At 39.4% G+C, this 26,410-nt stretch overlaps 1 protein-coding gene across 2 annotated transcripts; it reads left to right on the top strand.

Moving 5' to 3' along the window:
• Nucleotides 1-25,566, top strand: gabrb1 (gamma-aminobutyric acid type A receptor subunit beta1). Of its 2 annotated transcripts, XM_084683210.1 has the most exons (9): nucleotides 1-80; nucleotides 166-257; nucleotides 371-438; nucleotides 12,096-12,316; nucleotides 18,507-18,589; nucleotides 20,431-20,565; nucleotides 20,818-20,970; nucleotides 23,047-23,300; nucleotides 25,219-25,566. In XM_084683210.1, the coding sequence occupies exons 1-9, from the start codon at nucleotides 1-3 to the stop codon at nucleotides 25,564-25,566; spliced, it is 1,434 nt and encodes a 477-aa protein (XP_084539336.1). The 2 variants fall into 2 exon arrangements, with proteins under 2 accessions (XP_084539336.1, XP_084539337.1); XM_084683211.1 differs by lacking the exons at nucleotides 1-80; nucleotides 166-257; nucleotides 371-438 and having other exon boundaries at nucleotides 23,047-23,294.
• Nucleotides 25,567-26,410: the final 844 nt, after the last annotated feature.

The following is a 26,410-nucleotide window of genomic DNA, read 5'->3' as shown; positions in this document are numbered from 1 at the left end:
ATGTGGACGTCTTTAGACCGCGGACGCTGGGGGTTATGTTGTCTATCCCTCATGGTGAACATGGTCTGCGGTGCTCAAAGGTGAGTGAATGAAATGCTATTTCAGTCTGCCCCTGAGTCGGCAGGTTTGATGAAGATTATAAATCAATATTATATTTTCTCTTAGCGCCAATGAGCCAAGCAACATGTCATATGTTAAAGCGACAGTGGACAAACTGCTTAAGGGATATGATATTCGACTGAGGCCTGATTTTGGAGGTAAGCGATTCTTAGAGGGTGGCATATCCAATTTTTTTACATACTGGATTAGCCCACAATGAAATGCACACTGACAGAGTCTATATGTATATGTTCAATACATGTAATTAAAGGTGCCCCGGTGGACGTTGGCATGAGCATAGATATTGCCAGTATCGACATGGTGTCGGAAGTCAACATGGTGAGTAGCCAATATAATTATTTTCTTTTGGCAACACACGTCCCTCGTGCAGGCTTTTTGGAAAGTGTGAGAACATGAAACATGTAACTGTACATGAATGATTCTGTCTGCATATCCATTTTATTATAGCCTATAGTTTACATGCCAATTTCTGTGCATTTTTCTTTATGGTTGTTGTAAAGAAAAAGTGATTCATTGCGTCTCGGCGTAGAGATCCGCAATGTGTCGAATATAATCCATATGCATAAAGTTCCCTGTGGTGTCAGAACCAGTAAAGACAGAGAATTAAGGGTGGTGGTGGGAGGGAGGGGTGGAGGGGGGGGGGCACGTTGGCGCTGCACATAGATTTAGCCACTTTAGATATTCCACACACGCACCTTTACCTACAGAACTGCGAGGTGTCACCATAGTGTGCGCGCAGAAAATTGTAGAATTGACGACAATAACACTTCAACACTGCTTGGGTGTAGGCTTCCTCTGTTTTGGCCTTAATGCAGTAATTACATAACGCTGTCAGTGACTCAACAATAAGACCCAGAATTCTAAATGATGATGCTGAAATGGGTTGCTGGCATGAATGCAGCATTGCCAGTGTGCTAAAAAGATACTGTTCAAACAGACATGCACTCATGTAGTTTCTGTGTGTGTGTGTGTGTTTGTGTGTGTGATTGAGTGAGTGAGGGAGTGAGTGAAAGAGAGGGAGAGAGATGGCCAACCTACAAGGTTCAATGTAAATATCAAACCTTTGTGAAACATTGATACAATTCCCGTTTGACGTGTGTTGATGATGTCAAAGAAAGTATTTTAATGTCTTAGTAAAACATTTTAATAATGCAAGGATACCGTATTCCTTGGGGCATAATACTTTTTATGTTTTATGATGGTGGCCATTTTGTTGTATATTCAGCCTTAGTTATTATAACATTGAGGGATTGGAATTGATATGACTTAAGTCATAACATAACTGACTAAAATCCTTCAGACTAATGTACTTTTCCTAGGAATTTTGTCCAACATCTTGTCCTAGATTACTGAATTAAAAACCATTGGAGTCCAGAAAACTGATATATCTGTGTGAAGTACTGTAAACCAGATCATTTGAATGTTCATGTATGAAGATGAGCATGACTCAAAGGCAACTGTAGGTTAACTTTACTAAGATCTTCTTGGGGCACATAGCAATTAAATTGTTGTCACAGGCCAGAATAAAGTCTTAACATTAATTGCAGTTATACATATGCTATTTTCACACACCATACTACATTTGGCAAGTAAATGTAGTTTGCAGAGTCAATGATGTGCTGTCATTGTGAAACCAAGCTTATGAAATGTTTATTAGGCTGGATTCCTGCAGATCAAATCTCCCCTGGGGATAATGGAAGGTGCAGTTTTCTCAGTCAATGCCACGTGGCTTCTGATTGGATAGTGTTTAGAAGCCTGCTTGGATGGCTCATTGATTGGGCCTTTGTGGCCTCTGCCTGTTCTCGCACTTGAATGTGTATGGGAAGATAGGGAGGGGTTTGTATGCCCATTTTTATGATAAAGGTTTTTGGAAAAAACCTTGGAGAAAAATCAGCTTGTGGACTGGCCATTAGAACAGTCTCATACTGTATATTTTGCAATATACATGGCTTGTTAAAACTAAAAAGGAATGGCAATTGTAGATGATTGTGCTGAATTGAATGATTAATATTACAAATACAATTATCGATGGCATAAGTAGCACAGGGATTTGGTCTTAGAACTGAACCTGATTTGACGTCTGAAAAAGTGCTGAATCCATGTGTGTTTGCCTGCCATATTTTCTGTCCAGAAAGGTTATAGTGTAGTCTGATAAACACTTAAATTGAGTGGGAAATTAATTGAGTCATTTTGTGAGAATCTGCCCTCCCCTTGTTTTGTTCTGTCTCTTCTAAATGAAGTACTGAACCCCGTCTACCCCCAAGTTACCTCTCACACGGCTTTGAAAGCTCCCCACAGGAAGTTTACTTTGAGGTCAGATGATGTGCTATTACTGATACAGCCATAGGACATCTGACAGCACTGGTTGGTCAGATAGGCTTCCAAACACGTCAGTGAACTTCCTTTGAAAAGACCCATTGAAAACATTACATTCCTTTATGCAACCTGATGGACCCCACCAAATTGCTGTTTGAAGTAGCAAACCTTATTGATATTGTACACGAAGGACACCTCGCTACGTTTTATAACTGCCTCGCTTTTGATGTGTACAGCCGTAAAATATATATCTGTGCACAATTTTCTCTATGGACTTGTCTTTGGAAGGAACCTTTTTTGTTTGTAATGCTTGTACTGACGTGAGATGAGCTTTGGAGTTATGGTGATGAATGTACTTCAGTCATACAACATAGGGCCTTTATTAAAACCTTTTTCTTTGCAACTGTTGTCACAAGACATCATTGGCTTTTGTTACAGCTCTGCAGTTCATTCTGCTTAACTATCCCTGACAGATGCCACTATTTACCTTTCATCCACACTGAGAAGTGGAATGAACAGCATTGAGGTGTGACCTGTTAGGATGTTATAATGCTGTATAGCATTTTAATGGTCATATTAAGAGTTGTACCCTTGTTTAACTCTACATAGCAAAACCCCCACAATTTATGAATGGAAGAACATTATCTATATGTTATCTAACATCCTACCTTTGCATTACCCCATGGTATAGTTAAATAAGCATTCCTAACACAAGGCAAGATTTAATACTATCCACCAACATATTTCCCAGAGGAGCACCTTCTTTGAAAGTTATTTCACCAATGAAATGACCTTGTGATGACATTGACTCACACTGAACATATGAACTGCTTGCTTAAGCACAGTTAACCTGGCTGTATATAAAAAGGATTACAGATATTTCAGATCATTGTTTCCCTCTAGCCGGCCTCAGTCATTTGACATGCTGTGCTGTCAAAGGCAACTGCCTCGTGAACTAGACGACACTGATGCGACATGAGCTGTAGGAGGCTTGCAGAGAGGTCGGATGGGTTTGTGTTCTCCTATTCTCCCTCTCCTTCCCTGTTGAGTCATTGGCTGTGGCAACATTTCTGCCAGAGTGATGCTGAACAGTCATTGGAAAAGGGTTACTGCATGTGTTGTCCCAGATGTGCATGTCCCAGATGTGTTGTCGGATATGATGACTGTGCTCGGTGTAATTTCTTGTTGCCCGAGTGATAAACGAATTCGACTTTGTAAATCAATCGGTCAACCTATTCATGTCTGAGAAAGGAGAACAAGAAACACAGACGACTCATACATGGCTTGATTGCAAATAGTGAGGGTTATCTGTCATGTCTTTTGACTAATTATATGGTGCCTAATTTGGCTATGTCTCTTATGTCATCTGTTTAATCTGTACATCTGTTACATTTCAATGAAGTGTTAACATGTGGTCTTATGTGGAAGGTCTTTCAGGTGGGATTCCTTGAATTCTGCAGCATGTGCTGTGTTCTGTGCTCTACTTTAAAATGGCTCAAATAGCAGGTCATTTTACCCTTGTGGCTGGCTTGAGAAACTGTAATAAATGGTCTTCTCTCTCTCTCTCTCTCTCTCTCTCTCTCTCTCTCTCTCTCTCTCTCTCTCTCTCTCTCTCTCTCTCTCTCTCACTGTTTCTGACTCTTCTTACTTAACTTTGGCTCCATCTCTCTAGTCTCTTATTTTTGTACTCCCCCACCCCAATCTTTCATCTGTCACCAGATGTGAGCTAATCTCACACTGCAGATAGTAACTATGTTGCAAATTAAAGGCTTGCTTTCATATTTCTGAGGTATGTTTATGTGTGCAAAAGCTATTTAATTATCATGGGAAATTCATTGTATTTTTGTGAATCATCCAGGTCCATGGATATTTTAGTTGAAAACATTTGCTGTTTTTCAGGGTTATGTCCTTGCATACATGTTTTTGTATTTTAGGTGGAACACAGTTATAACTTGGCGCCATTTGGGCAATGCAAGTGGTTTTATTCTGTTGGATGCCCACAAGTAATTTCTAGTTGTGTAGTGTAGTATAGCATAGCATTTACAAAATCCTCATTACATGATTTACAGTATACTATTGGAATTGTATTTGTGAGTCACCCAGCGTCTGTAAGGATGCCTCACAGTATTTCCTGTCATGTAAGTATCCTTGTGTCTTCTTCTGTATAGAGTGCTTTATGAAGCCCTCATAGCACCTTGTGGTCAGAAGTTATTGATTGGTCTGGGAGATTGATGTGTCCGGTACGTCCTTAGGATGAGGATTTATGTGAGGTTCTGCCGATAGCAGTTCATCAGTGGTAAAAGATCAAAATGTCATGGAAGGTTCTTGGTTCAAACAGCTCATTTAAACTAGACACTAATCTGGCATCCTAACCCTAGAACAGTTTGGGTTTCATGTTTGCTTGTTATCTTTTCTTGTAGGCAACATGTTACATTTCATAATTAAACTATTTTGACACTAGTCCATGGAAGACTGGACATGATAAAGCATTGTAACTTACTGACATTTTAACTACTGACTTATTGTTTTAACTACCGAGCTGGGTGAGGTAGTTAATTACAGGTACAGAATTATTTTACGTCAGTACAGATTTTTGAAATAGTGAACCGTGAATTTTGTTTCGAATAATATCAAGTTTGTCTGCAGGATTTTCAAGATCAAAGAAATCATTATCTGTCCCCTCTAACTACACCATTACCATTGTGAGATACGAAGTTGATGAATCGCTGCCAAATTGAGTAATGACTCAAAGTGTCTTTGACTCAGTCAGATACTGTTCTTACGCATTTCATGGTTGCTACATTTAAGTTGGGGTGGGGTCTCAGGGATATGTACGCAGAGGGCAAAGTGATATTTCCCCCCAGGCAAAACTTCCGCAGCAATGGAGCTACTTCCTTCTTTTCTTTGTGCTCCTTCACCATTAAGGGCTTGTCATAATGGCGACAAAGAGATGAGTGGGGACAATCTTATGCTTAGAGCATTTAGAAATGAATTTATAGCACTCACTACTCTATCTGAAGCATGTTCCAGTTGTGTAAGTCCTATGTAACATGTTTGTCTGTCCCATCGGTCCATCTCATTATAAAAGCAGGAAGGTCTGTGTGTCCAAGGACATGCAGGGTGTCGAGTGGGAAGTCGTTGGAGGAGCGCTTAGCGAGAAATAATAAACATGAACTTCTCATCCACTGCTGCAACCACAAAAGGGAGCGATCCTTGGAGCCACGGGAACAATCCAACCGTGTTGAGCTGGAGCATGGATGACTTTCACGAACTAGAGAAGGAACGTTTGTGTCATTGTTGAGTGTGAACGTATTTGCATTAACATGTAGTAACTGAGCGGACGCTCTTATCCAGAGCGACTTACAGTAAGTACAGGGACATTGTCCCTGAGGCAAGTAGGGTGAAGTGCCTTGCCCAAGGACACACGTCATTTGGCACGATCAGGAATCGAACTAGCAACCTTCTGGTTAATAGCCCGACTCCCTAACCGCTCAGCCATCTGACTCCGTATGGAAGAAAACTTTTGCACATTAGAAACAGCACTGATTATGTTAGAGAAAATGTGCAAGCCAGTGTTTATATTCCATAGGGGGACTGGCCGTTTTAACAGACATTTGAGTATTTTGTAACTGTGTAACTCCATCCGGGCACTCAGGGTACTAGACCCATTAGAGATGAGGTTAATGGACCCACAACTGATCAGATGTCCGACACAATTTCCTTTAAGGAAGATCACCAGGTCTGGCTCAGCCCAGGGAGTGCTAGCATGAGCTTCAGAATCAAATATGAAGCTCCCAACAGTATTGAATGGCAGAGGGCATTGAGGGTTTATTCTTCAAGTAATCATCCTTCCTTGACCATTGATAGGTCACCAATTGGATTCCCAAAAATAAGTCAGGGAGGAGGAAAAGAAATAAAGGCTTCCCCCTCCACATTTGCACAAGAAAATCTCGAGTTTTATTGAATTGTCACTTTCTGTTTTAACTGTCTGTGACTGCATGCAGGAGTTGGCATGGAAACAAGACCAGGGATGAATAAGGTTGGTGGATTTTTGAGGACACAGGACAAGAAGTAGCAAGAATGGAAACTTTGCTGCATTAAGTCTTTTGGTCAACTTCATCATAAATTCAAATTAATTCCTTTGCTATTGAAATATGTTTGACCCCACATCGGTGGGTCAGCCAAATACAACTCAATGCATATTGTAGAAGACACTTTTTGTCATCAATAGGAGACCAGACCACAAAAAATGCAGCTTGTCTTAGGCCTGCATATTGATGATGATATAGTACAGCATATACAAAACTCAAACTGAGCCTGACTTGTCTTACAGTTGTGGACCAAAGATAGATTAAAGAAATTAAGGAATAACTCATTGTTTTTCAGATCATGTTAATCTTTTTGTTTACCACAAGAATAAATACAAAATATGTGAGAATTTGCCTCAATCAGACAAGAATCAACAAACTTGGCTTCTTCAATTACATTAATATCTGCAGCATGTTTCAGTATGAGACCTATGTACAATGTCCGCCATAGCACAACAATTTTAGAGTTACAAGTTTGAGACTGAAAGGAGAAAAAAGTTTTTGTTTCAAATTTAGAGCTGATTCACAGCTTCTTTGTTTCGGTACAATGATAATTACAACAGTACCCAAGCCTAAACAATCCAAGATGAATTACCCTTAAATGTAGATCTAGCATAGCTACACTAGCCAGCTATATCTTATTTGAGTTCATAAAACCGGTAATACTGGAGGAGAAACAGTAGTGCTCGATACTACAAAATTGATCAGATAGATGATCGTTTGGCTGTGGTGAGGATTGCAGGTCAGATGCTTTGTATACTAAGAGAGAGTGAATGTAAGCTTTTACAGTGTATGACTCGTGGCACATGAATTACATTTGAGGCTTAGCAACAAATCATGGTATGTTCATGAGACCAAAGTGGTGGGGCAAAGGTAAGGCCAGCTCGTTCCTTTCTGGTGTTGAGAGATACAGAGTGTGAGTTAGCTGAAAGTTTCATATGTTTACATATGATACTCTAGGGTCCCATGTGTATGTCAATATGTGAAAATACATAAGTATGTTGGTACTTTATTGATCTCAAATAAAAAAGAGCCATTGAAGTCCAGATGGAAGAGTAATCTAATGATGCTTGATAATGTACAGTCCTTTATACCTTCCACAATACCTTTTGCTGGTTTTATACTATTTTCAGTACTAGTGTCTCTCTCTCTCGCTCTCTCTACCTCTACACACACACACACACACACACACACACACACACACACACACACACACACACACACACACACACACACACACACATATATATATATATATATGTGTGTGTATACTTCTGCAGATGTATTGTAAACATCTGCAGAAGTTTAACTAGGCTGGGAGGACTGGGCTGTTATCCTCCCCCCTCCTCACCCTGTGATGTCTTAGTGGCTGCACCCATAGATGGCTATGGGGAAGAATTAGGTCAGGATGAAGCACACTGCAGAGGGGGATAGCAGCAGAGGGGGATAGCATAGGGCTGTACGTGCGTAGGAGCCCACGCTGCAGTTGGCCTCGGCACGCTGCAGTAAAATATGAGAAGAGGAATAGGGCGTAGCACTCATTTACTGAGCATTTATTGAGTGCCTGTTAAACATCCACACAGGAAACCGAAGGGGAAAAAGACAAACGTGCCATGTGCATCGCCTGTCCTTGTTTTATGCGTCTTGCTAGAGAGAGCTCTCTCTCTCTCTCCTTCCCTTCTGCTGTAGTGCAGCTCATATGCATAACAGCATTCCGCTCACGTCTCGGCCGTTTCTTGTGCTGTGGAAATGCTGAGGTGCCAGAGTAATGATGGGAAAGCGGACGTCGGGGGGAACAGCTGTTTCTAATAATAGGCTCCAAGGAAAGTGTTCATCCCCAATAAGGAAGGGCTGCAACATTCCCCCCCCCCCCCCCTTATACCTTCTTCTTTATCCTCCTCTCTGTTTAGTCTTTATGTAGCAGCAGTTGTCTTGCTGAAAGTTATGTGATTGTGCTTACTAGCTGTTAATGGGTAGATAATCCTATTTGCCCATTGGTTTATGCATACCTTAGAGAGAAGGTGGTATCTATATTTTTCAGGTTTCTGTAATCACTCTTTTATTGTGTACGTGCTTCGCATACTGTACAATATAGTGGAGACATGTTTCTATTCAAGCTATATGTTTTCCTATACATCTATAGACGATTCATATAGCAGTATTCATGTATTTTACAGCATGTTAGATGTTGACATTAGGTCTTTACAGTTTTAAAGTAGGATTTTGCAGTTAAGTGCCCAGTACAGTATGTGCAACTGTATGTGTATGTGTCAGAGATACTAAAAGATGGGTATACAAGGTTTTTGGTTCAAAGTATTGAATATTCAATAATTTTACTTGTACTGTTGTTTGTATCAATTTCTTGGCTTGCATGTTTGAACATTTAGCTTACCAAAACTGCTGCAAATGGGAACAGTTGTGGTAAAAGTATACAAAAAGACGTGACCCATGTGGACTGTACGTCAAAGTTAATTACATTTGTGCTGGGATGAATGTGTTATCCCCTCATATGTGAATATAAGAACATTTTGGGGAATGTTTGGCTGTGCCTTTTTTCTGAAAGTGTATTTCCCTCAAGCATGCTTTGAAAGGCCTGAATAAGCATATTCGCAAACTGCAAGGAAAGCTGGAAGGCTGGACAGCTGTGAGAGGAATCTTAACTGTAGCTTTGTGACTCAGATTAGACTGATAGGGCAAGAGTGATGAAACTATCCCAGTCAGGCCCTGTGAGAAGATTACCAGTGGTGACCAGCAGTCAAGTGAAACATTTTGAAGTGCAGTTCATCAAAAAGCCTGCGAGGCTTTTCAGAAGGCTGATGTAAATGATATCCTTACATTTTGTTCTATCTTGTGTTTTGTTTGTCGCTGCTTGTTTCCCAACCACAAGTCTTGAGATTGTAAAAATATGCTACATTGCTGTCATTTGAATCCAACCACAGACGCAGATCAGAAAGGAAGTAATACATAAAATGGCTATTGTAAACTGCCCAAGAAACTCTGTGTTTGACATCATATGTCAAATTGAGAAAAGTAATTCACACATATATCATCATTAAACACTGATTTGTACAATTAGCACAATTGATATTCTTAAAACTACTTTTTGATTGTAATGGATAAAACAAAGGTATCTGAAAAGAGATGTTTGATATATAAAGAATAGTTTACATGTTTTACATAGTTAGCACAATGTTTAAACACTGTATTGTGTGTTCATACCACACATTTTTAGTATGTCATGTTTGTTCTACTTCAGGCTCTATCTAAGCTCCCCATTTTTTGTAAACAACCTTGGGTGTTCTTGAGGAGCTCACGCACCTTGGAAATCAATTGTGACTTAATGATCAGCCATGTTATTGTTATTCCACAACCATGTCTCCCTTCCTTGCGTCAAAATACAAACCAATCACTATGAACAGGAAGTTAACTCATAATAGTAGACAGTGTGTGTATGGACCTGCCAAATTATATCTTTATATATTGTAGATCATTCCTTATCTTTCATGATTTGTCCTTGCCACAAATCAGTGGCATATCAAAGCTTACCAACGACCCAAATGCTGAACCTTTCCATTTAACCTTTCTGTAAATCTCATCATCCACCAGCCCCATACTCTCTCTTAAATGGCTAGCCGGTTATAGATGGAAAATCTTTACTCTCACAGTTTCAACTTCTGTTATGTAGTAGCTTTTTGTATTTCTGTTGTGGCTTTAAGGCTTTGTGTTGTGGCTTTTGCAAAACGTTGACACTTCTCAGCTGCCGTACTTTGGGTCTAATGACAAGTAATTTTTTTTACCTTTCTACCTCCCCCTGTAGGCTAACAATTATAGCTACACCCATCACACATCATAGCATCTTCTCTCCAAGCGAGAACCTTCAAATTAAGTGTGTGATATCTGTTGTCTAAGTTGCCCATTTCATTCTCAATTCCCCTCTGTAGCTACGGTACTAATAACATTCAGTTCCTCCCAAAATATTTATTAATATTGGTATTTAAAAAAATTATAATTAAGTAACTACTAATACTAGTTATACCAACCTTCTAATAAGGCAAATTCACAAGATGATAATCAGATCCAATAGCAGTTTGTGAAAGAGCCCTTTGACAGAACATCTTTAGCACAGATGTTATGTCCTTAACACCATGCTGTTTTGCATCTCTATGAATACACACCAAATTATTGAACAGAGAATCCAGGGCATGGGAGGGGGCAAACGTTCAGTGTGAGGAGTCAATTTGCTGACACAAGCAAAAGAGGAAAGGAGACATCTGCAGGGCAGGACTGATTGCGTGACTGAAGTGACCGTAGGGCAGGGGAAGAAGGTAGCTCAGTCTTTCCGTGGAGTAACAGACTATTTGCTGTGCTTAATAAGTAGTGACGTTGTTCAACATAATCCCACTCAGCAGTGTGTATAGCCTTATTGCAGAGTCTGTGGTTGTGCCAAGTTATATATATAAAAAGAAGGTGCACACTATTGGAAACATGAATCATTGGATACACATACACATAGTGGTGTATCTTGGAAATTTAGCTGCAACGGGATACTGAATGCTGTTGTCACGTAACAAACCTTATTGTCACAATTTACCTAGAAGTCAGTGGGACTGTGTGCAGTATGAATGGATATAATTGTGTTTGGTAAAGATGTGTCATTCAATCAGATTTCTCCTAATTAATATACGTGCACAAGGTGAATAATCAAATGTGCATATATTAATGTCAAAGCTGCCATCTGTAATGGATTACCATGAAGGTTAATCATGGCCCATGTCCATGATGCGTGCTGGTGATAATAATGTTTTAGTTGATTTAGATGTTTGTGAACATTTGCAATCTGCAAGTAGTTTTGACAACAGTAAACACATTGATTAATGTAACAAAATCCACTGATCTATGCTGAAAGTATCCATTGTATATTGTTGTTCTGTTAGCTAGCCAGCTTTTCATCCATAAAGGATACCCTATGAAAGCAGCACTGCAAACTAATTGTAGCCAATAACATTCCAGCTATACCTACCAAAAAAAACAACATCCACTTTGAATAATGTATTTTTCTTGGTTAGCTAACCAGTTTTTCATCAGTAAAATAGTCTTGGGTTTTCTTTATCGCACTGACATAAATAATATTGTTTCTGTCAGACACCTGTTTCAGGCTCACTATATCCATATTGTTTCGTCTCGCGAGAGTGGCAGCAAAACCGGCAGCAATTTATTTATTTTTAATGTTGAAATGCTTATCCAAACAACGTCAAATGCGGCACTGCATTCCAATGGATTATGAAAAGAATACCTGCGAAATGTGAGCTTTGCAGAGTGCCCGGTTCTCGAGATACTCATTGGAAATTAAAATGTGTACACACATACAGATTTATTTCCCCTTCTCTCGCTTGCACACAGTAAATACATACAAAAATCATACTTCAAACTATTGACAAAAAAGCAAGACACAGTAAAAAAAAACACAGTTACTAGTAGTTCAACTTGAAATGATGTGCATGTACACAAACAGTAAATAGCTTGAATGGCAGATGGCACCATGTGTACTACCTTCTCTTCCATCTCCCATAGGACTACACCATCACCATGTATTTCCAGCAGTCTTGGAGAGACAAGCGCTTGTCTTACACAGGCATTCCGCTCAACTTAACTCTGGACAACAGGGTGGCGGATCAACTCTGGGTCCCTGACACTTACTTCATCAACGACAAGAAGTCCTTTGTCCATGGTGTGACAGTGAAGAACCGCATGATCCGACTGCATCCTGATGGAACTGTGCTTTACGGTCTCCGGTGAGTGTGATTGGATTGTTTGTTTGTTTAATGAGAGGCAGTGTGCGTGTCTGTGACTGTGCTTGCCATTAAAATCACGAATGTCTGTCCTGTACTCAGCTGAGTGACATTTGGTCCAACTGTGATTGTAACTGATACAATTTATTCAGATGACTATCATTTTCCTCAGGTGAGTTCCTTTACTGTCTTTCTATCATCATTTATTTGTTGCGGGAAAAATGCTAAGGTCAACTCTCAACTCTTGGTTTCAATAGCGTTTTTGGGGAGGAGACCCTTATTCCTCAAAGTATTTTCGTCAAACATCCAGCATTGCGCTTTCTCCTTTACCTCAGAAGTGTAAGAGGGAGACCCAGGTGGTGAATCATTTATGGAGCTCTGCTCCCCTGCAGTCCGGAGCACGCCGAGCCGAACGTCCTGAACAGTGTCAACCTTCTGATTCTGCAGTAATGTGCAGCCATGTTGCAAAGAGTTGTGAGTTATTAAAGAGAACTGAAGGGCAGTCACTGTAAATAATGTGGCTTTGGAATTTTAAGAGATTCAGCATTGTTGGTGGTGCGCGCGCGTGTGTGTGTGTGTGTGTGTGGGGGGGGGGGGTTGATTATGACAGTTTTAAACTGAGATACTCTCTTCTCTTTTTCAAGCTTTGCAATCTTTTGAAGTGGGCATTTCTTCTTCTAAAACTTATCTAAGAGGGATACCATGTTTTGAACCATTTGTTATAGTCAGCGTCACTCCATCAAGAGACTAAAACATCAAACACATTATTTTAGGGATACACTTCAGAATTATATGTCCTTTTAAATGGCGTATTTCTTAATTATGAATTTAGACATTACAGGCTATCGGGTTATATTGAGTCGGACGACTCGGACCAGCTAATTGCTTCAAGGGCAGTAATGTTAGACTTTACTGCATGCATGTCACTAATTTATGTAATTTGCGTCTGTGTTAAAGAGCTACCAATTGTATGACATCATCATCAATGCTAGCAAGATCATGTGGATAAAATCATTTTGGCTAGCCATAGCTCTGAGGATCAGGTGAGTCATTAATCTGAAACTGGCAGTTAAATGTTTTCCCTTACCACACATGGTGGCCACTTAGCATTACCAGGAAGAATCTGGGGCGTTTTCCCATGTAGGTATAGCACCGGGGAAAACACGTCTTGAAGTAAAGTTAAACACTCAGGTTCTCATTTACTAACATTGCAACCGCAGCTTAATCTGTGCCTTTGCCCAACCGCAAATAGCGCATGATGTATTGCCGCATTTTGCGTGGTAATTATTAAACCAGATCCTCGTCGGGCAATTAGCGCCCATTAGTGTCAATTAGCGCACAGTCAAAAGACGGGGAAAATCGCCTGCATGTTACTGCCACCATGGGTGATTCGAGGATTGTTTTAAAATGTTAGAACTGTATTTGATCTATTGCAAATCAATGAAAATTGAAATTAAATGATGACAAATGAAGCAAAACTATAAATAGCAAGTGAAACATCTCAATTAATTAATAGGCATACAAATAGGAAGAGTCCCATTCTGATTGAAACAGACATGTAATGTTCTTGTTTTACGACCTACCTTGTGTGTCAGCTATGGGGCATGTTGCGGCAACCGTATTAATCATAGGCTGAAGCTTTAAAATGTTGCTGAACTCTGTTGTTTCCATTACGCAATCAAGCCTATGTGTGCATCTCTGCGTCTCTCCTTTCCTCTGATGTATACTAGCCGGCCTCTTCCTGCCTCACGAGAGAACCCCAAAATAACTGGCATGTCACTGTGACAGCTTTTCACTTTCAACTGCCTCTCACACATTCTCACAGTTTCACATTGAGCTGGGATATTTCTTTCACACTCGCTGCAGAATTATTATTCCCTCCGGACTATCACAAGTATTCAGACTGTGTCCTGCTGTCTACAGTGAGCTATATTTAGACTGCTCCAAATGACCTTACCAGTGACTGTTAAGTGCACATGTCAAATGTTATCTTAATATCTACTTATATCACATACATATGGTTTTTGAATGGTCACTGCACACACTAGTTATGCTCTCTGCAGATTGATACAATCTGGCATGCCTTATTGAAAAATTAAGGAAATGATGAGGGGTGTTCCATTTTGACGGTGCTATTGCTGGGCCTTTGTAAATGTAAGGATTATTGGCCATTTAGGAATCAGCAATTTCCTATCTACAATATAGGGAGCAAATGCGTACATATGTGTCTCATGTAATCTGCAAAGCTATAAGCTTTCTGTAAGCTTTCAAAGGGTGTATCGTACATCAGAAAATCAGAAAATATTTGAATGAGAAATGCATGTTTGAATCTTGGAACCTCTTTAATCAAAAAGGAGAAAATTCTCTTGAAAGATTTGGAACTTTGTCACACTTTCTACAAGCATGTGATGGGTGAGAACAGTAGCTAGTTAACTCCACCTCCAACCATTTGGACAGGGCATCCTGATACTGGAAGTATCCATAAATACCATGTTTGTATATGGAAGGTAGCGTGAGGCCTACCAGCCCTCCAAGGTTTTTGTATTGAAGTCAATGTTGCCAAAGGAGGATGGAGACTTAATGTCCTGATGTCCTTAACGACTGATCCATGGTGCTACCACAGATAATGCTGTTGAGTTTCTGTAGACTTTCATTGCAAAACAGTGTATTGTTTGATACATTTTTCATCTTAATATCATATATTTCGTATAGTTTTATATAAAGATTTTTTTACTTTTTAAATGTTCCACAATTTTTTTTTCATGAAATGTCCCTGAGGAGGATGGTCCTCCCCGAGGAGCTTCCACTGATGTAGACACCCATACTGACAAGTTACAGTCCTGATGCCCCTATTTTTACTCCATCTGCTCTCTCTGCACCTGGTTTATAATTCATTCAATACTCTCTTAATGCATTTGGTGTGTCTTAGACATGGGTCTACAGCCACATAATATTCAGCTGTGTAAGATGAAATGAATATTCATGTGTAGGGGCTTTTTATTTCTCAACATTGTAGTGGTTGAAATGGACAGATCCTGGTGGTATCACTGGACATTTCTCCAGGAAAGTGGGCTACGGTCAGCAAGATTAGTTTTCAATACAAAATATAAGAATACGAATTATGTAAAGACTGGGTGTGCCATGTAGTTCATAATGGACCTGTCTATCCTAACACTCATGCTAGTCAATTGTATGAAAATTGTGTGGGAAGACAAATCTAGGTAAATAAGGAAAATCTGTACTCAAGCCTTAGTAAAATTGCGTTTATAAAATATCAACTACATATTATCCATACAAATTATTACAATAATAGTATGGCATAATTCAGTATGGCAGGAGTCAGCACTGCTCATATGGCTGTATCTGCACAGTAAAGTGATACAAAAATCTGCTTCTAAGTGACAGTATGCTCACAACACATATTTGTAAATTGAAATGTTGTCCAGCAAGTCAGTACTCATTTGATGGTGCATAGCAAAGCAATGGAAATCAAATCCTTGTAGTCTATATACAGTGCCAAATCATAATGTTTGTGTAGCCTACACATCAAATTGGAACATTACAGAATCAGATTCACTTTTGCACAATGATTCTAGGGGTGTGGAGTCTGGTCACCTTTTGTACTTTTAGCTTTGTACTTTCGTGTTTGATGCAATCTTTCGAATCCACTTGTCTTTAATTAGTTTGTCCTTTACTGAGCATTCCACCCAGCTGCTAGTCCAAGCACTTGTCCTCTCAAAGTTGGACTACTGCAACTCGCTGCTCGCCGGTCTCCCAGCATGTGCAACCCGCCCTCTTCAGAGGATTCAGAACGCGGCGGCCCGTCTGGTCTTCAATCTACCCAGACGCTCCCATGTTACCCTGCTCATCATCTCCCTCCACTGGCTTCCCATCACGGCCCGTATCAGATTCAAGACTCTGGTACTGACCTTCCAGCGGTGAACGGGACTGCACCCGACTACATCAAGTGTCTCCTCCAGCCTTACACCCCCACCCGCCACCTACGGTCTTCTTCAGACAACCGCCCGGTCCCAACACAAGCTCTTCTCCTGTCTGGTCCCCCAATGGTGGAATCAACTCTCCACCTCAGGGACACTGACTGTCTCCCCACCTTCAAGAAAATGCTCAAGACGCACTTGTTCCGGGAGTACAACGGCACTTAGGAATGCTTGGTTGGACCTGATGATAATTTCCTCCAGGATCACAGTGACTCTTATCGAGAGACTTGTTGCTCTTGTTGGTTGGCTGTAATGGATTTAAATGATTGTACTCGCTGTGAAATATTTTTTACTGTTGATTGTTTTTCATGTTGATTGTTTTTCATGTTGTTTAATTGTAACTTAACACCTACTGCATTTCAACTTCATACAGTGTCACATGAGATCAGTTGTTCATGAGCTTCGTGAAGCTCAGCTAAAAGCTGTGCAGCTTATGGTGCAGCTCAATACTATGCATAATACCAGCTCAACATGGCTGAAAGGGATCCATTACGAAACTGGCGTCAAATATTTTTGGGGGGAATCTCGAAGCACTTATCCAAGCAACGTCAAATGTGGCACTGCACATATTTTGGTTCCAAAATGGACCACTGCAAAATTACAACTTTGCACACTGCCCGGTTCCTTAGATAATCATTAAAGAATTATTTAAGCCCTGTGCCTTCTGCACTCTCCAGCTCCGAGAGCCCTGTGCCATCCTTGCTGCTGCCTCCATCTTGTCCCTAGTGGTCCGCCATCTCCTTGTCTCGGCATGGTCAGCCTAGGTCGCCCTCCAGACCTGTCCCGTCACTTGGCCCTGCCTCCCGGTCGGCCCCATGGAAGTTGGGCGTCGGGAGCTGCCTGTGGAGAGGGGGATACTGCAACGCCCCACCTCCCCGAATCCCTAGGCTCATGTTTGTTGTGCTCCTGTGTCTTTTTCGGTTTGGGCTTCGTTGTAATTAGTCGCCTGTTGGGTTTTTGTTCATTAGTGACAAGTGTTGGCACCTGTGTCTTGTTTGGTCTTGTATTTAAGTCCCTGTTTTGTGTTCAGTTCTTTGTCGAGTGTTGATGTTGTTATGTTGAGTGTAATTCGGTTGTCAATGTTAGTTACGTTCTTGTCATAGACTGTAGTCACCGTTATCAAGTTTGTGTAACTGTCTTAATCTAGTCCAGTTTGTCTTGTCTACACTTAACTTTGCAATTATGAAACCTCTGCATTTGGATCCACCTCTCTGCCTGCGTCAGTCTGCACGCATACTCACTGTGACAGACACACTCCCTCTCGTGTGATATTGCTTAAATATTTCGTTTTAATGTCTTCACAACATCAAACTTCCTAGATCCAAGTACACAAAGTCAAAGGTTATAATTTTTCTCTGTTTCGCAATCTACTCTACATTGCCTCGCGAATGACTTGTTGTTTGTTTCTGATTCAGTATCTTACCACTAGTTTGCTCCATCTGCTATGGCAGTTATTTGTAAACATCAGCACTGATTTAACTGTCTGTCACACCAACTGAGCACCAGCCCAACCCCATGGCAAACATCACATATTGCTGCTTGTAGTTTTTACAGCTGCTTTTAATGGTCTTGCAATGTTTGGGAGATCTTTTTCATTGATGCGACAAAAAAACAAACAGTGCTTACATTCAGTTGGAAATCATGAAATCACAGTGTTTGACCTATGGAAGTAAAGAAGTTACATATGTTTCAGTCTCCTGACTGCCTTGATTGTGGTTAAATAATCATACTTAGGAAAGAGTATTTAAAAAGGGGATGGCCACACAGGCATGACTTAACCTGTATACTGTAAGACCACTTATGAGATATAGGTTTTGATTAATGAAATCATGTTTTTGTAAGGATACTTCAGTACGGAAAGGGCTTTCAGTGTGTGAGGAGTGGGGAAATAATGTATTTTCTCCTTAACCTTTCTGTTGAAACTCTTATTAGGCTTCTGTCAAGACTTACTCAAAACAGTACTGGCTTCTGAAACTCCCTCAAGATGTTGACGTTATGTCCAATGATTTACCTATAAAATGTTGTGTAGTTTGTTTGTACACATACTTTTGGAAATGATGCTCAAAACTCAAATCTTACTTGCAAATTGTAGCAAGCTTCCTTTTTCTCTCTGCCCATTCTTCTCTCTGTTTACATTTTTTGTATTATACCCAGCCTCTTAATCTTCCTAAACTCTTCACTTTTCTATCTTTCAGGATCACTACTACGGCAGCCTGCATGATGGACCTGCGTAGATACCCCCTGGATGAGCAAAACTGCACCCTGGAGATTGAAAGCTGTGAGTGGTGATGTGTGTGTGTGTGTGTGTGATATTGTCACTGTTGAGACTTGTCAAAAGATATCCCCAGTATAAGAGTTAAGAACATGTTCATATTTATGTCATGGCAATGTATGACACAATGAATTTACACATGTAAATGGAACTGAATTGTTCTTAAATTGTTTTTTTTTTTCTCATTATTTTCTTTTCTTTTGATATACAGTGCATACAATTTTTTTGACACAGCTTATTCAAACGGAAAATGAAAAGTATCTAGTTTCCAGATGTTGATATTGATGTTATCACTAATAGTCCTAAACACTTTATTACTCTGTACATACTCTAAAGTAAAATGAGGAAGAACATTACTGAAAGTCTGCAAAATTAAAAACAAAACAAATTTAAAAAAAATGAAGTGTACTAATGCCAACTGGCATTTCCTGTTCAATCAAACTCAGTTGAAGTTCTTTAGTTGAATTATAAATGCTATGTTCATGCATAGTTAAATTATCTGACACAGCTCACAAAGATGCAAACCCTGGGCTTTTTGGTAGGTTTACTTACAGTGCACTGTAATCTGTACTTTAAAAGAAAACCTAAATTTAATCAGAAATTCTAACTGGACTCAGTTAAATTTGACACACGCTGGTAAATTGGTCCGCATGTCGGCAACCTTTAAATTGGGCTAAGACGCAAAACCGTTTTATTTTACCACTTTCCTTTTTTTCATACAACAAAAGTTAAAGTGTGGAAGAAATCACTCAATATAATAAACCACATTTTTAGGATCTGAATACTCAGCAAAATAGCCTTGTTAAAACCCTTGTGTTATCTTAGGGTCTTTGTGACCCTTCAGTCATTGTGACCCCACCGTCGTGTTGCAACAACTTTACCTCATTCAAAAATAAAGTGAAGTATTTTCTTTTAACTGTCGGGCTGTCTCAGACCCCCCACAGCACGAAAGACAGCATGAAACCAAACCTCTTGCAATATATTTATATATTAAACAAAAGGCCAATAGAGATTTTAATGAAATATATTTAATTGATATTATTCACAGTAAATATGATTTATTTCTGTATTTAGTTTTTGGTAGTAATGAAACAGGCCCTACTTCTCTTTGGGCCACAAGGGTTGCAGGGGCCTGTTGAGATGTATGCCTGTGAGAACACCCTTAACAAATGGCACAAATCAAACAATCAACGGCTCATAATAAACGAAAATGACAGCTGGAGTAGGCAAAATAACTCTTCCTAAATATATTGAATTGGTTAACATCACTTGGTGAATTTAGCTGACTTTTCCTACATCATAATTTCCCACATTATTCTCCCACAGTAATTTTTCCAGTTTATATGATAACCACAGATCCTCTCATATTAATGAAAGTAAAGGAAAAGAAAAGAAAGAAACTACTTAAGGAGTGCCTCCAGTAGGGATACGTACTTAGTTAATTCCAACACTGCAGTTTCCTTCAGATAATCTGAAAAGTCTGAGGGGACAAAAATCCTATCCTCTCCAATTAAATTTCTATAACTACTGAGAGTTATGAGTTATTTATTTCTATGAAATGGCTGCTCTTCTTATTGGTTACATTTTGTCAGAATGATAAATCAGAGATTCCAATGCCCACTTTTCATACATTTTGCTAATTTACTTTGTCTGTTCTACTGGCCTGGTTCTTTTTACATTTCATTCTGATCTAAAATCAACTAAAGTATGATAGAATGCATATTCTCATAACAAAAAATTAATTGTGATATTACCTGAATGATCAGATTTAGGGAGTTATTTATAAAAACAGCATTGGAGATGACAAATTATGATCAAATAGTAAAAATTGTTTTTTCTTTCTGCAGATGGATACACAACTGATGACATTGAATTCTACTGGCAGGGTAGCAGATCAGTTACTGGGGTAGAGAACATCGAGCTCCCCCAGTTCGACATCATAGACTATCAAACCCTGTCTAAGAAAGCCGTATTTGCCACAGGTAATTTTAGAAGGATAAGTCACTTAATACTATTGGGGTTGATACAAATGTATTAAGCAATTTTTTGAAGGAAAGTTACATTTAAACTGGAAATTCCTCCAAAAAACACTTTTGGAATAAATGCTTTATTGTAATTCCATTGAAGAAAAAAAACAAAAGAAAACATCCTTGATTGATTTAATAACCAAACTGATCCTATCTCCTTGCTGTTCTTTGTGTTTAAAATGTTATGTGTGGTGCTTCATCTCTCAGGTTCCTACCCCAGACTATCCCTGAGTTTTAAGTTGAAGAGGAACATTGGCTACTTCATCCTGCAGACCTACATGCCCTCCACTCTTATCACCATCTTGTCATGGGTCTCGTTCTGGATCAACTATGACGCCTCTGCGGCCAGAGTTGCATTGGGTAAATGTCTTGTACAAACTGTATTCTTGGATAAACATGATCTATGGTTCATTAGGTCAGTAGTCTATTATTTCAAGATTTTCAGTGTAATTAGTTCCTCAGTCCAGGGAAAAAAAACACATTTCACACTTCACTGATGTAGATACAATGTTCAGTAACAATTTACATCAACTATGGATACTATACATGACAAGGATTTATTATACAGAACCAAAACCAAAGCAATTTAATATAATTAAAAGCAAATACCATGGCTGCCTTTTAAAATGTTTTAGCTAACTAAGACAAATGCAAATAAGACAGGTAGATGAGTCCATGCTAGAAGAAAAGTCGTTGATAGTTGTGTCATCTGCATCTGCTGGTGGAATCTTGCTTCTCTCTGAAATGTCAGTAAAAGCAAGCCAAGGGGGCCAAATCATGTTATGAATGACTTTACTCTTTATGGCTTTATGACTCATACTGGATAAGTTATGGCATATCTACAGAATGCCTATAGCCGTGTAATGAATGTGTTATGTGTATATATATATAGTTAATGTAAATCATTACCATATGTTCTTACACACAGTGTCCAATGGAAGGTGATATGCAGCCTTCTAAGCATTGTACTCACTTTCACACACAATTTTCTAGAACAGGCTAGAGCTTACTAACAAAGTCTCAAATTGTACTGTACACATTTTGGGCCTGTGACAAATTGTATACTTCCCACATGGCAGCACCATGAAGGGAATTGCCTTAGTGGGGGAGTGGGCACATTCGTGTAGCACTTAAGGCAAATTAAACGTAAATGTCCCCCTGACTAAATGTCCCCCTGTTGTGTCCAACAAAACATCAGAAGCACAGTATGTCTTCAAACTGTGTCCATAAAGTGTCTTGACTTAAAGACACTTCGCTTCACTGACACAAATGCAAACAAAACAGATGGGCAAACAAACAAACACACTCACCCCTGAGCATGGAGTGTCCATCTGTTCTGGCAGTTTGTATACTGTGATCAGGGATATAACCTGAGTTTGGTTACAAGGTTATTTACACACAAAAAAAACATTTCAGTCAATTTATATGTTTCTATGTTTTGTAAAGTAACAAACATTTGTGTCTGTCTTGCGCATACAAATGCCTGTGAGATCCACATGGATATCCACTGTAAAATGTCCTCTACATGTCTCAAATGGATTTGTATATGAGTGACTGAGTAAAACGTATGTATTTTAGTGTGTATATGCTGTACTATACATCTGACGTGAGTCTCATGGTTTACTGAGTGTTCTGTATACCCAAGACTTATAACTACCCATACATGTACCCGTCATTTTGCTGTTAAATAAATGAATAAAATACAAATTATATAAATATATATATTTCAGTGCTAATGCCAGGCTAACTAATCTGACATACTTCTAAGATTGTTGTCTGATTACGTACTCAGTCGTAACATCCATCTACTGTAACGTTTACTATAACAGCAATCGTTTACGTCTACATAAAAATGCTTAAGATCGAACTAGAAAGTCATATCTAAATAATTTTATTAACACATTTCCTCTGTGAACTATTTATGAAAAATAGTGTTTCCTGATTTACAAAAGGGTAGACTCTTCTACATGTTTTCTAAGGCTGCACAATTTGCATGATTTTCAAGCTTGCTGTAGGTAAGTTCTTAGATTGAAACTGCTTGCACACTTTTATTTAGAATGTTGACAGAAAAATAAATCAATTGCACGCAGAGTCACACAACAGTAATGCAGGCACATAACACATCTACTAATCATAGCTAATCAGCCACAGAACAAAGCAGGTGTGCAGAAACCATTTCCCAACAGTCGCTATATAGCTATCTCAGTTTTAAGTTTCAGGTGTTCATTTTGCTGTTTATATTCACTGTTATAAATATAGCTGTAGATACCATTTATTACAAGCTACGTGGATAGGAATTGATTCTCCTTGATTCTGTAGTCATCCACAGCACTGCTACATACAAATGTGATGTCTAAAGTTGATCCTGTTCAGTGGCATTGTGGCACAATCTCCAAACTCTAACCTAAATCTTGAATCTTTTCCCGTGTTCTTCAGGTATAACCACTGTGCTGACTATGACCACAATCAACACCCACTTGAGAGAAACTTTACCCAAGATCCCCTACGTAAAGGCTATTGACATCTACTTGATGGGCTGTTTTGTCTTTGTCTTCCTTGCCCTGTTGGAGTATGCTTTTGTCAACTACATTTTCTTTGGACGTGGCCCTCATTTGCAGAAGAAGGTGGCTGAGAGAGCAGCTAAGACCAACAATGAAAACAAGAGTCAACTGGAGAGTAACAAAGTGCAAGTAAGTTAAGCATAGCTTAAGTGTGCATTTCAATGTGCCTCCTCTATTCCACATTGGACAAGCCACTGCTGTTCTGCTCATTTCTCTGCTAAACTGGAGAGAAAGTTGACTAAACAAGGGTCTAAAATGATCTGAGGTTGCAAACCTGCCTCAGGCCCTTACTACTACTGATCTTTGACATATTTATACGGATCACGATAACAATTGTATCTCCTGGATGATTATTCAATGGAGTTTATTGGGTAATTAGTGAGGAGGAAATAAAGCACATATGGCATGATGATTTAAGGGCACAGGCCAGTGGTTTGATCTATGGAAGAGCCAAAGATCCTGGCCAAGTTGGCATTGCCAAAAATGGACCAATGTATGTAAGAAAACTTTTATTTTGGATGAGGATTGAAATTGGATGTGGATTGCAAGTGAAATAAATGAACATATGGTCCTGATTTAGATGGACCAACAAGCATGTGACATGAATACCATAAAAAACTGAAAGTTTTACATTTTGTATGATATTTGTGTGCCCCTAAATTAAGTGATATCAGTCATTACAAATTTAAAAAACATTTTTGAAGCTGCTTTTTTAGCTAAATTGGCTTACTTTGCAGTTGGTGTGATTGTCATGTAATGTCATGTGCCATTGACAGGGGTGGTCGGCATAAGCATTGGTTATCAGCCAAAAGTAATAAAAGGATGAGAATAATTGTCCCTTCCTGTGTATAATAAATTAGGCAAATAGGGTGTAAAATCAGTCATTAAACGATTGATGGTGCGTGGTGGTTTTGTAACCTTATTATAATAATTTTTACCTTGGTAATGCTGGACAGTTTATTAATAAATATAGAAATATGCAATTGAGTTTTGTAGCTAAAGCAAATAAAAGTTATACTCTACCTTGGTAGAACAACCCCACTTTAGAACAACCCCATTTTTACAGTTTTTATTAAATTCTTAGCAGTTCAAGTTCTATGACCTGAAATGGTACAAAGGTATGTGGTAAATTACGAAAGGTTAGAACAAAACCTTTGATTCCCTGCTTTAGGGAACAGTTAGTACAGTTTCCTACACCATCAAAAGGTATTGGAGGACATGCTTGACAGGAAAATGTTGGACAGACCCAAAGCCACAACAGAATCAGAAAAGATGTTTCAGTGTCAACAGCTTGTGTTATAAGCGGCTCACAGGACAACAGCATCAAGCACATCTCAACTGTTTGAAGTAAGCAGTTTCAGTTTTAACTGTGAAGAGAAAACTTTAATCTGTAGTAGAATAAAGCACAGTTCTTTGGTGTGTGACACCAAAAGTCAAACGTGGAGGAAGTAGCGTGATGGTCTGGGGCTCTTTTGCTGGATCAACGAGTTGGAAACTTAAGTGGCACACCAAACCAAAACGGCCACTACAGCATTTTGCAGCGCCATGCAAGTAGTTGGTCAGAGGTTTGTCAATATAATAACCCCCAAAAATACCCCCAGGCTATGTCAGAATTACCTTATTGAGCAGTGGTGAATTTCAATGGTGAATGGTGATTACCCAATATTCATCAGTACCATTGGTGACTACTAAATGGTGAATATTCAAGTAGAACATGGATTTTCTTTCAGAAGGAAAGAATAAGGTGGTAGGCTTCAAATAATGGAATGCACATCCAAACGTCTCCTGACTGAAACCCTAGAAAACTGTCTTGGGATGAACTGAACAGAAGGGTGAAAGCAATGCAACCTACAAGTGCAACACCTTCTGCAAGTGCAACAGTGTTGGGAAGAACTGTCCGAGCAATATTGAATTTGAATTGTAGAAAAACTGGCACATTTGTGGTTTGCTGTTAAATCTGCCATTCTCTTACATTTTGATAAATGTAAGAGAATCCCATTATATAAACACAATTTGACAATACTTCTTGCGTCCCCATTCTCCTCAGGTTGATGCCCACGGTAACATCCTCTTGACCAACATGGGCCTTCGCAACGAGATGGGCGGGCCTGAGATGATGGGGGCTCTCGGGGACCCCCGGGCCACTATGTTCTCCTACGACAGTGCCAGTATACAGTACCGCAAGCCTATGACCAGCAGGGACCTGTATAGTCGACCGGCCATTGACCGTCCCATTGGCCACAAGAAGGGGCGCTTGAGGAGGAGGGCTTCTCAGCTCAAAGTGAAGATCCCCGACCTGACAGATGTCAATGCTATTGACAAGTGGTCCCGCGTCATCTTCCCTATTGCTTTTACCTTTTTCAACCTGGTCTACTGGCTTTACTATGTCAACTAGGGTGGTACTAGACTGCCTATGCAGCTCTACAGCCTCTAGCACTTTCTTTAGCTAGCTAGGTCTTGTACAGCGAGGGCAAGGAAGGGCATTAATTCAGCCCGTTTGTATGACTTGAGTTAAGGAATGTGAGGCGTTGCGGATGTCTTTTCAGTGTAAATACAATTTAATATTATATATATATATATAAAAAAGAAAACATATAATTTATTAAATCCTCTCACCTTTTGCTGTAATAATCCATACAGAAGAAAAGTAAAAATTAGTATGAATCAAGATGCGGTGGAGCCGTGCACTTGCATTTATAAGTCGTTTTGCCAAATATGTAGACTTTGGTAACTCAATTGTTCCTTCAGAAGGCAACGGCATTTTATTTATTGGAACTCCTTTTCCTACGTATTTCCTCTCACTATCTGCATGCTGACCAAACACAACTTTTGTTTGCCTCAAAGTAAAAAAAAAAAAGAAGAGAAAATAATGAAAAGAAGCCCAGTGCAAAAACAATGGGTAAAAAGGCAGTTTTACTTGGTTAAACCCTATCTTGTGATTCAAGCAAAACTTAAGTTAAACTTCATCCGGAGACTTAAGTAGGAAGTTGAGTGCTTATCCTATGAAACATAGACCACTTTTGGTTCAACTATGCTAATACTAAATTAACCATTGTGTGTCCTGGGAAGAGGTAATGCCTAACACTCTGAGTACTCCAAAAGCACCCTCTCTTACTCCATTTCATGATGCATGCTCTGATGTAGCAGTTTTTGGATGGGTAGAAATATGTGCTGCAGTTTAAATCCAGGCATAAATCTAGGCACAAGTCATCTCTCAAAGCAAAGATGCATTTGAACAG

Source organism: Hypomesus nipponensis, chromosome 3 (genome assembly GCF_054491055.1).
Source record: "Hypomesus nipponensis isolate SF chromosome 3, ASM5449105v1, whole genome shotgun sequence".
Classification (NCBI taxonomy): domain Eukaryota; kingdom Metazoa; phylum Chordata; class Actinopteri; order Osmeriformes; family Osmeridae; genus Hypomesus; species Hypomesus nipponensis.
This window is presented reverse-complemented; position numbering and strand designations above follow the sequence as displayed.